The sequence below is a fragment of the Lepisosteus oculatus genome, chromosome 2, assembly GCF_040954835.1.
Source record: "Lepisosteus oculatus isolate fLepOcu1 chromosome 2, fLepOcu1.hap2, whole genome shotgun sequence".
Classification (NCBI taxonomy): Eukaryota; Metazoa; Chordata; class Actinopteri; order Semionotiformes; family Lepisosteidae; genus Lepisosteus; species Lepisosteus oculatus.
This window is the reverse complement of record NC_090697.1, coordinates 58,364,404-58,384,126: the sequence shown is the minus strand read 5'-3', so window position 1 is coordinate 58,384,126 and position 19,723 is coordinate 58,364,404. Positions and strand designations below refer to the sequence as shown.

The window sequence follows — 19,723 nt, the reverse complement described above, 5'->3', positions numbered from 1 at the left end:
CAGTCAACAGGATTCTAGTCATTCCACAAACCTGGTCTGCACGAACAAGTGGCAATCCTGTCTCAAACTCTGTGAAGACTTTGCAATTGACCACCTGAGTGATCCTGCAAATAATACTCCAAAGGCGTTACGATCACATAAAATCAACCTGGAACTTTTTTGGTCTAAATGGTGTTATATTTGGTGTGGACCCAACAATAATACATCTCTCAGTCATGCTTTCCCTGCAGTCCTACTGGGAAAAGAGCCTGAAAAGCTTGTTTTGACTGAAGGAAAAATGGTCAGAGCAAAATACAGGCCGATACTGTTTTGGTCTGTTAAAAAAATCACCTGTCAGCAGGACACAAGGCCAAAGCTACACTGGAGTGGCTTAAGAATAATAAAGTTAATGTCCTTGAGTGGCCCAGTCAAAGTCCTGACTTGATTCCTATAGGGAATCTATGAAAAGACTTGAAACTGTCTGTCCACAAATGATCCCCAAGCCACAAGAGAGCTTGAGCAAATCTGCCAAGACAAATGGGCAGACATAGTAAGATCTGAAAATACTTTTGCTTTATTTATTAAAAGATGACACAAGGCCATTGTAGCAAGCTTATTTAAACAATTAATCCAGCACATTAATGACTGATCAGGGACTTACAGTCTCACATTTTGCAGGATGTGTTTGTACAAACCAGATTTACAGTACATAATACACATGGTCTGCAGTACTTTTTAAGATTCAAACATTTCACTTTAATGTTGTTTTTGTATTACTGCTCAGTTTATCTTACTTTAAACTGCAAAAAAGTGAAATTGCAGTATTAAAATACCTACTGCGTATCCCTTCTTATCTAATAGCCAGGTTTTGCATACTGTACTAAAGGGCATTAAAGTTGGTTTAAATACTAATCTCCCACTTTTTTAAAGCCTCTCAGGGTATGTTATTTATTTCATAAATATTAATATATAAATTATATGAACTTTCATTTGATGTAAAAGTAATATTAAAAAATGCATCTTTTCAATATGTGTTGGCAGAAGTGATAAGAAGGCACCCCTTGCATTGTTTTGATGTAAATGTATGTTTCTAAAATCTTCAATTGTTAGGAAAGAAGTTTGCTTGTAGTGCATACTGTAGTTATATTGAATTACCTCTTCCCTTATCATCATAGTAGGAACATAAGGAAAGATACAAAAAGAGAAGGCCATTTAACCCATCTACTAGCTAGTAGTAGCTAATAGATCTAAGGATCTCATCCAACTGTTTAGTGAAATAAGTTAGGGTATAAGCTTCTTTTAACTTGTTAGTGAGAGCATTACCTTATGAACTGGAGAGTATCTGGTTGCTCTAATAACTGCAGTGTGCTATCATTTTTTTTTAAATAAAACTTTCGGATTATTTAACACAATAGTGAGCTTTTGTTCCCGTTTTGGAATCTCATCCAAGAAAGAGCACCACAAATGGAATGTGTTCATAAGAACCTTTAAAAGATCTTTAACGGATAAATATATGATGTCACAATGCACTGGATATAGAACACCACTGGAATCCACTCTTAGATCAATTTTTAAACTACTGACATTATAATGTTAAAACGACATTACTATATTGCTACAAGACATGTCTGTCAGCATACAGTATGTGGTATTTTCTTTGAAATTCAGCCAAAGAAATTACTGTCTGCAATCTTTCACTTGTACAATGTTCCAGGACCTAGACCAAAAATGATCTTTTTCTTTTGTGCCAGCCTCAATCTGAAAATGTGGTATTTTCAGATTTAAAAGTGAGTAAAACATATATGGACTTACATAGCAAGACTTACTAGTGTAATAAACACTTATACTGTATATACGTACATATATACTTATAGTACGATATACACCGTTTATTGCCAGTTTGCACTTTTGTAGACACTCCATTTTGGTATATTTTGTAAAAAGGACACCCTTTTAAATCATTGTTACAAATTCTCATCATTTTTAAAAGTAATGCAAGTGCAGTAATGCAAAGTCTGCATTGCACTTTAATCATACAGTACATTATTTGTGTGTAAAGTACAGCAGCTGAAAGACACCTGCATTGTGCAGAATGAGGAAGACTGCTGTGCTGCTGTCCTGTTGATAGCCACGAGAAAAACAGAGAAAATGTTAACCCTTAGCCATCCTAGAATTAGTATTTCTGCTGACAAAATGTAGATATGTATGTAAATGTTTTTACACGTTGAGTAAGTCATATACAGTATAAGTAATAGGTTTATTCCATGCTGAAAAAAAGAAGAAAGAGAACACAACGTTTCGGCCGTGGAGCCTTCTTCAGGTGTGAGGTATTGAACACCGCTTCAATACCAATGACTTATATACAGTATAAGTTGTGATCTTTGCCTGAGTAAGTCATGCATGTATGTAAGGCATATATCTTTCATCTATGACCTGTTTAACACTGTTAGAATGGCTAAGAAAAGCATAGAAAGAAAGAAAATGTCTGCCTTTTAACTTAATGCTACTTGCATTCCAACTATAGTGACCCTGATAAGTAATACAGTTTTTTTATTGATGAGATCTGATGGAACGTGCTCTTGGATTTTCCACCACTGCTGATGTCCATGTTGGGTTTTAGGGCAGTAAAGCATGACAAAGATTAACATAGAATAGACAGAGTAAAGCTGCAGAGTGAGAATAAGAAGAAAATATTGTAAGTCTAGTGAATGAAAATGGACATAATCCAGGGCACATGGGGTCTCAGAAAAATATGGATTTGTGCTAAATCATGTCTCAGTTTTTAGAGTGACTTGGATAATCTGAAAATGCTTTTACTGTTCTTTAAGTGGTGTTCTTTGGAAAGTCTGACCATGGTTAGATGATATTAATATTTAAAGTAGAATTAAACAGTTGTCAAACACACACTGAACTGTAAAGGGAATTTATTACAGCTGTACAGAGTTGCACATCACTGGTACGTCAATTTCATTGGTCTCGAGTTAGCTACTTGAGTGCTGTATAGGTTGAAGCTTGCCTGGCAAATGTAATCTTGTCAGCAAAAATGGCATTGCTCCCCTACTGGAACCCTGCTGAGATTCTCACACTGATGCTACAGACACAGAGAATCTCATGCTGATGCTGTAGTAACTGAGACTCACACTTATATGTACAGTAGATACTGAAATTTTCACACTGATGCTGTAGACACCATGAAACCCATACTGATCGTGTAGACACTGTGGGACTCATATGGATGCTGTAGTCACTACTGATGCTGATACTGGTGTGTCTACTGATGCTGTAGACATTGATGCTGTCGTGATCCGCACACTGATGTTGTAGGCAGTGTGAGACACTCATGCTGTAGGCACTGTAAAACTCACACTGATGCTGCAGGCACTGTGAGACTCACAATGGTGCTGTAGGCACTGTGAGGCTGATGCTGTAGGCAGTGTGAGACTCACATTGATGCTGTAGGCACTCTGAGACACTGATAATATAGGCACTGTGACACTCACAATGATTCTGTAGATACACGTACAGTGAGACTCAAAATAACACTGTAGCCATTGAGACTCACACTGGTGCTGTGGACACTGAAGAGAACTGCGTTCATTTTAACATTTAGAATAAAAGTATAATTAGTGTGATTTGCAAAATTAACACATGGACACATATCAGATGATTGTTAGAATTGCTGATTATGCAGAATGTTTAGGATGTATAAAAACATAATTACTCTGTTGGTGGAAATAATTGTAGTAATATTTAAAACATCCTTCTCAAGTCTGCAATAATAACATTTTTTTATGTGTTTTGTATTATATCTGAAGTTTTCTGAAAGTAGCTGATCTAGACCTTGTGTGCTGATTATCCTCTCTCAAGTCCTGAACTGTGTTTTTCTCTGGCTTATTGAAATACCACTCTTTATAAAGCATTTGGAAGTATTTGTTAAAAATAAAAGGCCATTAAAAAACACAGCATTGACTGATTTTTTTTTAGTTGCTTTTGAGTTCTCCTACTTTACTGATGCAGGATAGCAATTGATGTTTTAATCCTAAGCAACATTACTCCTACTAAGAAGATTTTCTGTCATGCCATTTCCATTTTAATGTATCAACTTATATGTCTTTCTTTTTCATCAGATTAGTCTTAATCATGCAGTCTTTTGGGTTGGAATTAAAACAAAATCAGATTTGTGAAAGATGGCACACCTGTTAAATTTTTCATTGAAAAGATTAAAATTGCATAAGAGATATATCTTCTGCTTCAACATGAAAAACAATCAGCCCCTTTTTTTACATTGATTCAGATTCTGCCACTTCAGTGTACCTTACAGTGAGAATGCAAAACCAGGATTTTCACAAAATTGTGAAACATCTGTAACATCACATATGCGAAGTCATGCACATAACAGTGCTGTTGGCATTTTTTTCAAACTTTCCACGATTTGTAGCTTCTGTAGAATGGTGTATTATGGGATGCGTGTAGTTTAATGCAGAAGATCACCGAGCTTCAAAATCCTGTAACTAAATGTGGAAAATACAAGGCCTTTAATCTTCATAAAGCAGCAATTCCACTACAAAAAATACATCTGGAAGAACTAAAATCTTTATGATTTAGGAAACAGAAAGTGATTATTTTTATAAATGGAATATATATACATACAGTACAGTATATCAATACCTCCATTTTAAAAATTGTAGAGACTTTGTTGGTAAAAAGACTGACAATTCTCATTCAATACATGCTGTCTGTACAGTACATATTTCAATTTCCAGATCTGTGTTTATAGTGTACATTCTTACAACTTCTGTAACTGAATTTAAAATGCAGAGCATGAAATTTAAGTAGTTCCATTAACTGAGAAATTCTCAATTTCTCTTCAGCCTTTTGGTTTCAAACTGCCAGGGTCGATGTGGCTATTACATAAAAAATAAGCACCCCTACTTAGAAATTACTAAGTATCTAGCTGTTGAAAGAATTCATCATTAATATTTTACCCATTGCTCTCACCATTTTCATTTCCTGGAGAATTGATCTTTTTGTAGAATAAGTGCAAAAATATAATTATTGTCTATATAGAGTCTCAAAGATGATTTGTTTACCAAATGCATTTTTAGTATGTAGATATACTATCTTGACACCTGGCAAGTCCAGTCCAATCTAAGTACCTTTAACAGAATACAGCACTCTCCTCCAAAGAAGGAAAGTTTAATTTTACATGAACATCACCTCCCCTCTTAGTTTAGATAACCAAGATCCAGTATTGTGATTTCAGTGGAAACAAACTTTCAATCTGTAAATGTTTTTCACAGTATTACTATGATGACAAAGATACTACAGTATAAAAAGATTCCCTACACTGCATATAATTAGTCACATAGCAGTGATTATAACAAGACATTTAGTAATGACTGTTTTTCATAGAACATCTTTAAAGCAACTTAAAAACCTCAATGGACTGTATCTATCAGTAGCTAAATGTGGATTCAAGACTTCAAGAGTTGCACGCAGCACATTGAAAAATCTGACTGCCCTTAATAAGTAAATGAAAAAACAGAGGTTACTGTGTTTGGGTCACAACCTTTTGAACTAAGCCAAATTTAACACTTAAGAAGTAGCCTGTATTAAAGGGCCAGTTACATATGTTAAGGACTTGGGCCAGGTCTGATGAATTTATATTAAATGCCCTGTTAACTGCATCGTCAAGAAAAAATACAAATTTATTATTACAAATAAAAGAAAACATAATTTTAAAGTATATTATTTAATAATGTATATTTTCAGCCATAGCATACCCGTCCGTGATACATAGCACAGACCTACAGTACTGTGATACAACAAGTTGTTATTTAAAATGTTAATTCATACATGTGTATAACATGCTTGGTTCTAAACACCGAAAAGGACATCTCAATTTGTTTCATTAACTTCTACGTTTCCTTTCATCAGATTAACTGCAATCTGCGGGAATACTTTGTGCCTTTGCAGCTGTATGTACAGTGTAACATACGGAGACGAGGTTGCTTGAAGTACCTTTTATTCGCAGCTTTTTTTAGAAGCCCAACCGCTTATCGTATTGGTCATAGAATGCCCCCTGTGGACAGAACTGTATTTCATTACTGGGTAACGCAAACATGAAGTGAAGGGCTCCAGGCAGTCATTGGTGAGTCGAATTGTCTGTTGCACAGACGTCAGGAGATTAGCGGCTCGCAGCTGGAATACAAGGTTGAATCGCAAAGACGGGAAGGAGGCATAGCAAGAGCTGAAAGTGGGCATCGGAAAGCTGCATCCTGTACTCTGACAGGTAACCTAATGCATGTGCTATCTTAATAATAATAATAGAAACCGTGTTTGCGCAAGTCGCATTTTTTTCTGCATTCAAAGTACAGCCTTTAAATAAATGCAGTTTTCGTATCTACAATTCAGTTTTTCTAAAAAAAAAACTATCGGGATATTTAAGTTTTTTTTGTGACCATGACCAGCTTCTCAATATTAGTTTGGCGCTGCATACTGTATACTGTACAGGTGCTTTTACGTTACAAATGTTTTTTTTTTTATCGGTGGATATAAATAATAAAAAAAAATGTTTCTGGCCCCACACTGTGCTCTGTACAAAATGAAGGCAAATCCGTGAGTGTGAGGTTTTTTTTTTATTTCCAACCTAATCCTAGTCTCATATTTGCATCCAAACTGCATTACAAGAAATTCAAAAATTGTAAGAGTAGCGACCGGTTTAAGGAAGTTGATGAATTTGATTTTAACATCTGTAAACATAGAAATTAAAACATAGAAATGTTGGATCTCATTCAGTTTCTGATCTTTATTGATTAATTTTAACTGCTAATGTTATTTCTCAGAGTTCAGTTTTCTTACTGTTTTTACAAGCTGATTTGAAATAAACAGACTCCTAGTCAAATGTAATGTACTGTATCTATCCATCATCAGATAGCTGAATGTTGGAAGCACAGGGAATAAGACAGGAACTTAACCCTGGACAGGAACACTAACTCATTGCACATGTTTTGCTGTTTTACAATTTAGAGATACCAAATCAATTTAGCCAAGGTTGAAGGAAACTGGAATGCCTCAAAAAACATGCACAGACATGCAAACACCACACAGAATGTGTTCCAGCCTGGTATTAAACATGGGATGGTGAGACAGTTGCTGTCACGTACACATTGCATTGTATGAATGTACAGTTATTTTACAATTTTGCTCTCCCAGTGAAAAAGAATGCTTTTGCTCTATGCAATTTAAAGGAAATGTTATAAAACAATTTCACATAAACAGTTTGCTAGAAGTGGAACAATAAGCTTGCATTTCAAATTTTTGTCTGACCAAGACCATTTTAAAAAGGTCCTAAATTAATCCCTGCTGGTGATTAGTACTGTATGTTTTAGGATTATACATTCTGTCAGTGTTCAAAAATGTAAAGCAACAGTTTTGATGGTACAGTAGGTTCTTTTAGTCACAGGAGTTTACATTTTTCCTCTCCTGGGCTATTGTTACCAGTCCCTTCAATCCAGGGCTGCCACTGGTCTAAACATTGTTCTGTTATTTTTCCCATATTCATTGGACTAATACTTGCAGACTGGATTTGAATTAAATACTAATTACACTTTAGTTGCTCTAGGCAATTTGGCCAATCTCATTCTTGGAACAATTTATTTCTAAGTTCATTTGTTTTTTTTCCTGAAATACGTCCTGACTTTTAGCCTGCTTGGTCATTTTTTTGGGAGAAGGAGGACTTTCATGCACTTTTCAACATGTCACCTGCCTAATTTCGCAACATTCTGAATTTGATGAATCGGTTTATTGTTTGCCATGAACAAAAACAAATGCAAATCAGTTTGCGAAATGCTTGGTGTTTTTGTGCCTTTTCAGTGGTCCTCAGTCTATATTTACAGACGTTCAGAGCAATATTGTCCAGTCTGCCTAGCAGTCTATCTTTAGCAGCTTGTGTATACCAATGGTGGAGTATTGATCTTAAAATAGCATTGTGACAGCATGCATGATGGCAGTGACAATGATGTCCTGCTCACAGTTCAAGTATGTCATGACAGATCACTGATGCAATGGGAAAATGTGCTTGAAATTCTTGTGTGGAATGATGCATTAGTGTTTATCCAATGGGTAAAGCAGTTTTACTTTTGCCTAAAGCCCATCATCAAATACTTTTGCTGCATTCATGATTTAATACATCTTATGATATATATTTGCCTTAATATCCATGAATTGAAAGGGGTAAATCTTATTTCAGTCCTGTTGACTTCTGTTAGCAATAATACAGAATCATTATATGTAACAAAGGAAAGAATGTCTATTTGAAAAATGAGGGAAAACATAAATATATCCTCTTTGCTAATCTATCCTCTGTGATGCAAATATTTAATTTGCTGACTTTTCAGAAAAATATATTGCAATTAGTGTGTAATCTGTAGACCCTTGTTAAAGATTGAGCTGCTTTACCTGCAAGTTAACACTGTAGCTCTCTAAACCATTCCATTGTACTAGTATATGGTATACACATTTAAATGAGTACCACAAAAAGTTATTTTCAATTTTCACTGCTCCTTTTCAATGCAAGCTATCCATCTTATTTACATTATACTGTAAGTGGACATTATTGATTAAATCTGTTAAAATGCAGCTGACAGACTTTATAAACCGTTAATATGAATATGTTAGAATCAAGCTCTTTTCGTTGATGGTGTCTGCAACTGTACATCTTCTAACTTTTGAGATCATTGTGTTGTGTTTAACTGCTGGCATGTAAAAGGTCATTTCTGTAGATGTGACATTTTCTGTTTAAAAAGGCAGGTCATTCCTTTCTTATTTTATTTCTGTTAAAAAATAACTAAGCAACAACAAAGCTTTTTCCTGCTTCTAAGCAGCTTCATAAGGGAAACCAGAAGAATTTAGCTGTAAAATGTAGTTTCTTTCTCTTTTATGTGACTCCTATAATTCTGCACCATCCTCTCTGTAAGAGAGTGATCTGCATTTTAATCTGTATTAATGTCAGGTCAGAAGTTTCTCTTTGTTATAAATCATTTTCTAGAGCTGGGTGTTAACACTTACATAATTCCATTCTCACTGTATACATCTCATCTTTCAGGACCCCAGACTGGAATTGTCATCAATCGGATTTAGATGACAGACGAGTTAATCTTAGACATGTCTGGAGAATGCAGTGTCATCAAACTTTGCAGTGAATAGGGGCACCATTGCCTCTTTACTCCTGTAGGCATAGAAGGTGCCTGCATAATGTAAGGTGACACAGTTGTGCTGGTTGGATACAGCTTTATTTAAGATTGTCCTGCCTTGAACCTCTGTGTCCAGTGTCTGCATCCCTTTGTAAAACAAATGCAAACTGGTTAATGTTATACTGCGGAAATGAAAGATGCCCATTAAAAAGCCTGAAATGCCATTTTTCTCTCTGCTTTCAGGAATGAAAGGAGAGCCTTTATTCCCCGGGATGAGAGACATCACGCTTTACCAATACTTTGGTCTTCTAGATGGAGAAGATCTCTTTGTTCTGCAAAACCCAGCTGGAGATCATTTGCTAGAAGCCCACTTCCATTACATCACAGACTTCAATGACCTGCCCACCTCACTGTTTGCATGCAATGTGCACCAGTCTGTTTTTGAGGATAAGGTTGGGAAGGTAAGGTCAACCACTTGCTGTTTTCAGTGCATCTACTGTATAATAATCTGGTGCAATACAGAAAAATTGCCTGAATACCGAAAAACGTCTGACGGTAGGCTGCTCCTGTACATAATGTTCCTGAAATCAAACACTGGCAGTAAAAAAAATGGTGACTTCAAGGTAAATTTAAAATATATCTATGCATTTTCTCACATTGTATCGACTGATTTCCATTTTGAATTTTGTCTGCCAATCCATAGTCCACAGCCTGCAATCCACCACAACACACATCTTATAAACCTTCAAGGAGGAAGAATGCGCCAAATGTTAATTCAGTTTTTCAGCTCTATCCTAATTAAATTGGAAAGAAGAACAAATATGCAATTTGAAACAGAATGATGTATACTGTAGGTTTTACCTGCCTGGCTCAGGGAACAACTGTAAGGACAAGGCTTTCACAACCCACGGATTGATGAGCCTGGGAGCTGGAGTGTGAAGTGCTGTGGGAGTCAGTGGAAGAGGGTGAGGATAGGGTCTGACCGCTTCCTGAACTTTTGTTCAAAACTCCAGTCTTTCATGTCTTCAGAAATTGTAGTCACGCAAATACATCCAAGTAGGGAAAAAAAAGCTTTCACCTGTTCATTGATACTGTATCTGCAATTAGGAAATGTTTGAGCGGTGGGTTGGTGCAATATAGATTGATTATATGTTTTTAAAGAATGTATAAAATTTGCATTAGTCCACAGAAAACAGATCAAGTAGGTTCTTCATTGGTCGAAGATGGGATATCTGTTATCTTCTATGCAATGTTGCTACTGGTGAAGAGTTTTCAGTCTTTCAGTGTGAGACTTCAGTCACTGTCATGCAGTAGGTATGATCTCAGATAGATTTGTTGCTTCTACCCATTGACAAGTACTGTAGCTACTGTTATGATATTTTGTACTGACTTTAGTGATTTTAGTGCTAACATGGTTGGAATCTAAGTTCCTACTTAGATTCAGATTACATGAAAACCTCGATGGCAATTACATGAGATTCTTTTCAGTTCCTAAATGACAGTTATCTCCCCATTCACCAGATGAATCATGAGACAAATTCTATTTTCAGACTCTATGAGAAAATTCCAGTGCCATTCTACGTATGAAATGAACTGGATTGGAGAGCATTAGTGTTACAGATTTTCTATACCAGCTTCTTCCCGTTGCTCATGTAGAAAAGTCTTGTATTGTATTTTACCCTTTATTTTAAGGTAAATACAGATATAATAATACGAGTATATGACATTACCACATCCTTTATATATTTTTTTATTCTATTATACACATTGGATGGTCATAATTTTGGACCTGCCGATAAAAATCCCAAACAATAAAGACATGAAAAATCAACAACCTATTGATGAAGACAAAAATATTGGTCTGAAAGAAAAGGCAGCACAAGATGCTGTAATTTGCCCCGGTCTTTTATCACTGTCATTGTCCTCCCTTTTTTGGGTACCACCCCCTTACCCGTTCTAAATACTTTGTTCCGCTGCTTTAGTAGTACAGTATATGGTTTTCTATTGCAGTCAGTGTAGTCTTAAATACACTGAGAATTTTGTGTTGGCTGCACTCTTCTTTTCCACTGCCTTCTCGAGGTTAGCCCTCAGCATTTCAATTAGACTAAGTCAGGTCAAGGTTACGGGTTTCAAAATCTGCTGTTTGTTTTTCTCTATTAGTCACTAAATGCGGGTGTTGTTCAGCTTTGTCTTAAGGGAACTAGTAAAAGAAGCAGGGTCCACCACACCAGGTGGACTCGATACAAACTTGTTCTTTAGTTAAAGTTTCTCGTCATCATACTCATATGCAGGTACGTGGTATAACGAAAATACAAAATATTTTTCCGTTATACCATAATGGAAATATAATCTCTGGTCTTTCCCATCCCTTACTACACTGTTCTTTCTTTTTCCTCTTGTGCACTAATCACAGTGTTATAACACAGTACACACCACACCGTCACACTCTCATAGGGTTTGCACAGCCCACAGCAACCTAATGTCCAGCCCTGCCACATCGCAGTGAATTACAGCCACCTCTGCGGGATAAAGGTTTGTGGATTTCTTCTCAAGAGCCCCAGTGGAGGGCAAAGACTCCTTCCAGCCGTATGCACTGTAATTATGGCCTCCGTGACATTCACAGGCCTGCAGCATTCTAGGGACAGTGGTCGTATTCAACCTGCTTCTTGTACTCACGCCTACACATCAGTCACTCCGAGCCAGCTAGACACTCTGCCACACCCCTGCATGTGACAGGTGAACATACACCACATTTGCATCGGATCAACAAGCACACCAAAACCAACACACATCCCACTCGCGGTGGCATGGGAGGGTCCTCCACTGACACATCTCTAGGGAGAAGCAATCTTCCTCCTTTCTCCATAGTCTACACAAGAGTGAGAGAGAGAGACACGCAGCCTCTATCAGAATAGTCAGGCAGGCTGTTTGACACTGCCCACAGCGGTAGCTTATCAAATCGCCAATTTGTGGGTTCCTAAAAGCACACCGGCTGATGGCTTCTCACAGGGCTCTCAAATCAAATTCACCTTCTTGAGGCTATTACATGAATTGGAATATGAAATGAATTTAGGTCTTCACAAATACAACATATTTCTTTTACTATAGCTCCTATTTGAGCACTATTTCGGACTTAACCAGTCGCAAGTGTTGCCATGTCCCGTTGGATAATGCACACCTTTTAGGAGTATAAAGTTAGGAGTTTACTGTGGCTCTTAAAAAGAGATAATGTGTGATGACTGTAGTGTGCTCTCTGAAGGCACCAGTTCTGTAGGGTTTGGGCATTTACTGGGACAATTATTAATTGTAGCAGTAAATCATAAAATTGATTCTTTTGACGGCTTTAGAATCCAACCATGCGATATAACTCAAACAACGCACACACAGGTACTAATACACGAGGATACATTTATTAATACATAGAATATGCATGTAAACCTAACAGATCTTATCGAGAGGGTTATCAGAATACAAAAAATATATATTCAGTCAGTTACGAAGAGTTACATATATCAAGAGGACATACGTTCAGTATATCATTCATTTAGACCGTTTTGTAAATGAACTTGGTTATAACTTCTACATTAGATACTGAAAACAAGTACATAACTCTTAGGAATTAAATTGATATCAACTGGTTGGGATAACAATTGAATTCTCGAGCTCTAATGCATTGAATACTCATCCAATCTCTGGGGATTCAGATCTCCTGCGGGCTTTGCTGTGCTGTGCGGCTTGCGACGGTGCACTGCTGATTCTCACTGACCGGCTAGTTAGTGTTGGCTTTAACTAGCACAGTTTGTGCACAGGAGAAAAGATGACTGTGGGTCCCAGCAGGTCAGGAAGAGGACCAGTTCGTTCCTGATGAAGCGCTAGTTCTGAATAGTGATTCAGCTGTCCACAGTTCCGACCTGTTCACGAGGCTTGCTGCTGATGCTAACCTTGGGTGGATCCTCTGGTTACTCTCTGGCAACCTCCGCTCTAGACTCCTAGAACAAAGGAAAGTTCTGGCACTCGGACACACTGGCCGTTCCGTGGTTGTCCGGGCTAAGTCTCAGGATGGTCAGGAGGCGCTCTGCGAGAATGTCCTGCCCTTGGGAGCCTTTCTGCTCCTGGGCCGTCCTGCCCTTGAAATTCTCCTTTGAGATTCTCCCTTTCAGAAAAGTTTCAGAATAGTCTCTCAGGCCCTCTGTGTTGCCTGTTTTTACCTGGAGGAGCTTCAGCTCGTTCATTGGCTGAAAGTTCCATGGGCATCAGAGTCCCACATGGGTTACTCGGCCCTACCAGTCCCTGATTGGTTGATCAAGGTGAGATATGAGTCACTTACTCCTGACACTTAGGAATGCAGTCCAGATGTCCATCTGGCACTCCCTAGACAGATAGATGCCAATGGATGACCATTGATCATGATAGCCAGGCTTAGCTAAGTGCATCCCCATTTGGGAGCTGTCCCTTATCAAAAGAAAACGTCTTTAAATCAGCCTGCCTGAATAGCTTCTCTGTGGCTGCACCACAGAGATGAAGAGGGAGATGGGGCCTCATTTGGGAAAGCACAGCAACACTTAATTCTGCCTTATTAACAAGCATTGCCGCTACATGACCATACATCCAAAATTCTTTGCGCAAGAAGTGCTATTCTGTGGGAGAATTCACTTAATACTTTATCCAACAGATTGTAGCTCATGATCAGCAATTGTTGAAGATAATGTAATTATGATGCACAAATGAATAAACAACTTGAGGTCATTCAGAAGTCTTAGTCTAATCATTTAACTAGCACTGACTTGCTACTTATTTGAATACTGCAATTAATTAGTACAGGATTAAGGAGACTGTGAAATCACTTCTTCCACAAGGTGAAATGTTAAAGACAGCTTGAATTCCTTTGTTGAGATCCATAATTCAAAAACGACACCAGGTAATGGCATTACAGATGCTTACTGTACAATTCCAAGAGGAAGCAAAAGAATATGTGGAATAAGAATCTGTTGTTTAGTGTCTGTGGTAAAATGTGTAGCCAGTAAAAGTAGTGGATACGTACAGTACCTGGTATACAGACTGGAAATATAGTAAAAGTATTATCTTTGCTCCACCTTCACGCAGTATCCTCAGAAACGTGACTTGTAAGTGAAAGGTTTGTTTTTAGTCATGGAAATAACTGAAATGTACTTAAATGGTAAAGAAAAAAGAAGGAAAGAAAATGTGTCTGTAAGAAGGTTTAGAATGAACTGTAAAAGTAAGAACAATACTGCACCCCCAGCATGAATATATTCTGAGAGATAACACAGACTAAATGGACAACACAAAATACTGAACTGATGCAGAAGTGGGATGCAGCTCCTTGAGTATACTGTATGCAGCATTAATTGCTAACAAATTGCTATTTTTAAGATAAATATTTGCTGTAAAGCATATTTTCTGTTGATTTTCTTTAAAACAGTTAATAAGGTGTAACATCATTAGGCAATTATAATAATTCTGCTTTTTGAAATCTTCTTTTTTTCTGTTATGTCTTTATGTTTGGCAACAGGTCATTCATAATCTCCAATATTACTATAATACCATATGGGTATCACTGTGGCGCAGTGGTTATCATTGCTGCCTTGCAGTGCTGGGGCCTGATGTTCAATTCCAGACCTGTGGCATTATCTTTGTGGAGTTTGTATGTTCTCTCCATGTTTTTGTGGGTTTCCTTTGGGTTTTCTGGTTTCCTCCCCCATACCAAAACAAACTGGTCCTGTAGTTCAACTGGCTTCTGGAAAAGTAGCACTAGTACTGTAAGTCTGTGCCCTGGGATGAACTGATGTTCTGACCAGAGTGTACCTTATCCTGTTGCTTGCTAAGAGGGCTTCAGCTCCCCTAAAATCTTAAATTGCAAGATACAGTTAGATGGATAATATTATATTATTTCTACTGATGCTCATGGAAATAGTAATACCTCTGTTGATGATCTGTAACGCAAGGCATCTCGAGAATGACTGCAAGTATTTGAAGCTGTCAGCAGCACGCTGGTTACTGACTATAGGGTTGAGAGGTTTTTGTTACCCAACAGTCAATGCAATCTAGCTCTTTCAAGGACAATGATAAGAAAGGCTGCCTCCTTTTATTAAGTATTGCAATGAGTCAGTGTCTATAGTGTCTAGAGCCATTAGATAAAATTCAACCTAGGTAAATGATTCAGACACATTTTCAATTGCAGATTCTAGAACTTGCACCTGTAAGTGTGGAGTTTGTTACTTTTTGCCTGAGAACAGCTTGACTTGTTTCCAGAGTTGCATTTGGAAACAGTGTGACTCAACCTTAAAAAAGAGAACTTCAGAGCCCAGAGAAAAATGACTAGAGTATCAAAAGCAAGTACATCGTGAGCTCACTGCTCTGCAGTTTTCTTAATTAAATCAGATCATTACACTTAAACTGAACTTAATTGCAAGATTAGCACATCGTTTAGGACATGGATCAGAAGAGAAAAAGAAAATGAGCATTTCCCAATTTAATCAAATATACTACATTTTGCTCAAGATCTTTTAAATTATTTTTAACAAGTCAAGATTAAACTGTAGTTGCTTTACACACTTGCTTTCTTATCTTATTCAACATTCCATAACTACTTTATCCAGTACAGGATTGTGGAGCCTATTTTGGCAATCAAGTGGTACAAAGCAGGAAACACCTTAAATGTGACACTAGGCCATCACAGGGCACACACAGACACGCACTCACACCAGGGCCAGTTCTCTATGCAAAGAACATATGGTACACAGACGTAGCATATAGCACCTCACTAATAATTGAACCCAGGGCCCCAGCACTGTGAAGCAGCAATGCTTAAATCTGAAATCTAAATGATTTTAGATTTTTTATTGTGACACCTTGATCGATTGCTATCCGTGACACGTCATTGTCAGTGCCTGCATGAGTTGTCTGTAATTACAATCAAAAAATTAAAACTGGACATGACATTTTGAACATTTATTTCAGACATGCGACATTTTCCCATTTGTCTGTCATTGTACCATTGAAATGTTTTAAGAACTGTCAGCCGATAAGTAGGGTAATGATAATGTTTTAAGTAAGGAAGAAGATCACAGTCATTTTTCATCAGGTCCCCCATTGAATGTCTTTTACTGTTAGGAGCTTGGAAAAGGACTTGTACTTGAATTGTGTCCATATCTGTGAAATATCTCTAAGGTGAGACCAGGTGCTGGTGTCACTAGACAATTACCAGCCATGAAATCAAATTTCTATTTGCCTCTTGCGGTTCAAAACATTTTAAGCAAAAATAAATGAAAGCAAAAATCTAGGGCCCAGATCAAATCAAAATTTCAACTCTCACTAATCACAAATTACAAATTTGAATGACAAGTGTTTCTTCATGGCAGCTTTCTCTGCTTTCTCTTCTCAACTTTCTCAGAGGCTGTCTTGTGTCTATGCATATGAAACAGAAATATTTGACTATGGTATGGATAAAAGTCTGAATTTTGTTGGGGCCCATATTTTGTTTTCTAGATTCTAATGTTTATCACATTTAAACAGGAATACTTCCACTAGAAATAACAGGAAACCATTTATAGGAACTTGTAAAATGTCATATTTGGCTTTCTTTTTGTAGCAGTCTATTGTAAAGGTAGGTTCTTAGAACTGCATGGATACAAATGTAAGTTAACTGGAACAGTAAGCACACACTTACTGGCAGTTACAAGCAATGGCACGTTAAATTTTGTTTTATGCTCATGCAGGATTCCAAACCAGGATTTAAGTTGTCTTTTTTTCTCATCTCCTGATTTTCAGTGTTACTGTATGTATTTAAATTTTATGTAATTTTTTTGTCATCAGTTCATCAAATCATTGCATTGTACTTGATATGCACTAGGGTAAAGTTACTAGAGTAAAGGGCACCGTTCAAGTTACAATAAACCCAGAATCAATATAGTGAGCTCCGATATCATTACCTCATTGAAACCTCTAAATGATGAATCATTTCTATTTTTAGATATGTACAATAGTGTTTGTGCTTGTCTAATATTAGCGAGCATGTCTGGGGAAGTGTGCAACATCACCTCATCTAATGATGATGTGATTGTAAGGGGCGGAATGGAATTTATATCTCTTTGTTCTGTTCCTGGTATTGATAACACTACCTCATCTTGCCTCTTTTATGACAATTCTATATTGTTCACTGTTATTTTCATAATATCTCAAGTAGAGCACATTTAATTTAATTCAGAGAACAATTTTTGTTGCATTATCATCTGCATTAGCCTAGCTGAGACTGTAAAGTGTGCTGTACTGTGCAAATACTTACAGCATGGAAGTTTTTTTAAGCATTTATCTTCTTGAATCATCTTATTCTTTGTTTATTTTCCTTCAGACCTGCAGACATTTAATACACTTTTATCTTGAAAACATCGTACCAGGTACCCGTTGTGCCTAAAGGCCATTCACAATAATGAACACTCATTTAGAGCTGAAAATGTTCTTGAAAATGTGTGAACAGCAAATGTTATTGTGGCACAATGCAAAAGAAAAATTGATCCAATTAAGTGCTGCTACTGGGGGTTGTTTTCATCTAATGTGGCAAGTTTTTTACTCACTGAATGACAGAAAAAGCAAACAAAGTGGATGGAAGGAATAACAGTGATAAAATATAAACGTATAATCTACTACATTATTTGTAAGACATAGGTATATTTTCTAAACAGAAGGAACACATACAATTATTTTCTATTTTTTAAGAAAAGTTGTCTAGTCATGCTGTATCTATTGACATTTTAGGAACAAATATAAAAAAAACAATAGCTTGCCCTTTCTAAACAAGAACTAGATTGAATTTCCATCAACCTAATTATATTGCAGACTCCTTTCTCATTTATTCCAGTTTATATGGGTATATATTTTGTATATATGTACTCTATGCCAAAAAGTGTTATATGGCTTTTGGTCTTTTAAGATTGTTTCCTTTTTCCTAACTTCAAATAAATGTCACTTGATTTCTGAAAATGAAAAAGCAAAACAAAACATTCCATATTTATACAGTCTTTACATCCAGAAAAATTGAAATTGAGCCTAATTTCCATTGTCAGTAAAAGCTAAGGATTTTGCAAACAGTATACAGTACATACAATTGAGTGTTTGCCAATGAAAACTTAATTTGTGGATCGAACCCAGTGACCGAGCAGCAGCAGGCCAAAGAGACATGAAGCCAAAACCAAATGTACAACTTAATTACCTAGATCCTGCCTATTTTGGTTGCCATTCAAGTGTCAGACATTTTCAAGAGTTTAATATCAGTCAAAACAATAAAAGAAGAACTGATTCTCACACCACTTACCTTCTTTACTTCGCTTCTATAGTGTACTGTATGTCCTGGTCAGCATGTCTAATATGAGGTGTTAGGGGTAGCTTACCCTTTAAGAAAAAAGACATGCAGTAAATAGCTTCTCAGAATAAAAGACAGAAAAGAATCGTGACTTTATAGCAATTCAAAGTGCAGAACGGTTGTGCTAAGGCCATTAGGCTTCCTAGATTTACTCCAGATTTGAGTGAAAGTGTCTTATTGGAGGAGTCTTTGCTCAAAGAATTTCTGTAACTTTATCAAATTTGTTATCATGAAAAGATCGTTATCATGTTTTATGATCTGAGCAATGACACAGGGATTTACATTGGGCTATTTGTTTTCCAGTGAGCAGCTTGACTCTCAAGGGCTATCCCTTGTAATGTGTTTAAAAGCCTGCTAATGCGAGATGTGCTTTGATCTAACTGACAGGATGTTATAGCTGTCCTCCCAAAACAATATTTTCCAAGTCATTAATTGAGAAGTTGTTTATTCTCCTACTCTGACTATAATTAATTTTAAAGCCATGAGTGGCAGGGTTAATAATAGAACTGAGTAAAGTTATGGGGCTATTAAAGCTACTGTATATTAGTGGTCTTTGATTTTTAAATTATTTTGAAAAACTTTGATATCAAACAAAGTTCTTAATTGTTTTTATATCAAAGATTCACCATCTTTTGGCAGTTTGTAGGTGCAGAACATCTCATCTTCCTATGATATCCCAATCATATCATACATATAGCTGGACATTTTGTAAATATGATTCATTCTACATTTTAATTTCTAAATTCCCTTTGCAGTGGTTGATAAGCAATAGTGAAAGTCAAGTGGAGGAGGTCTGTCAGTGTCATGCCCGACATCCCTCCCTAGAGGGCGCTCCACTGCTCCCAGTGATTACTCGCCGCTGGACTCCCAGCCTGTGCCCTGACCTGCCTTTGGACCTGTTTAGATTTGGATGCCATTCTTTGTCTCCCCCGCTCACTGTCTCACAGACGGTCGCTATTATTTTGTGCACTATTAAAGCCCTGTGTGTTTCCTTTTACCACGCCTCCTGTTTTCTCCAGCTCTTACCGCATTGCATAGGGTCTACTGCAAGCCCTGAAACAGATCTCAGTCCGTGTTCTTGATAGTCAGCAGTGCTGGAGCTGGACATAAAGACTCAAGACCAAGACAGCTTCAAAGAGTGTTGCATCCATTCTGTCACAGCTAAGTCAAGCAA

The 19,723-nt window shown here is 37.0% G+C and overlaps 1 protein-coding gene across 1 annotated transcript in view; it reads left to right on the top strand.

Moving 5' to 3' along the window:
* The first annotated feature begins 6,112 nt into the window (after nt 1-6,112).
* Nucleotides 6,113-19,723, top strand: part of rcan2 (regulator of calcineurin 2) — a 95,759-nt gene continuing 82,148 nt past the window's right edge. The window contains exons 1-2 of the mRNA XM_015345602.2: nt 6,113-6,271; nt 9,417-9,634. Coding sequence (XP_015201088.1) covers nt 9,419-9,634 — 216 coding nt within the window. The 5' untranslated portion in view covers nt 6,113-6,271; nt 9,417-9,418. The remainder of the gene's footprint in view (nt 6,272-9,416; nt 9,635-19,723) is intronic.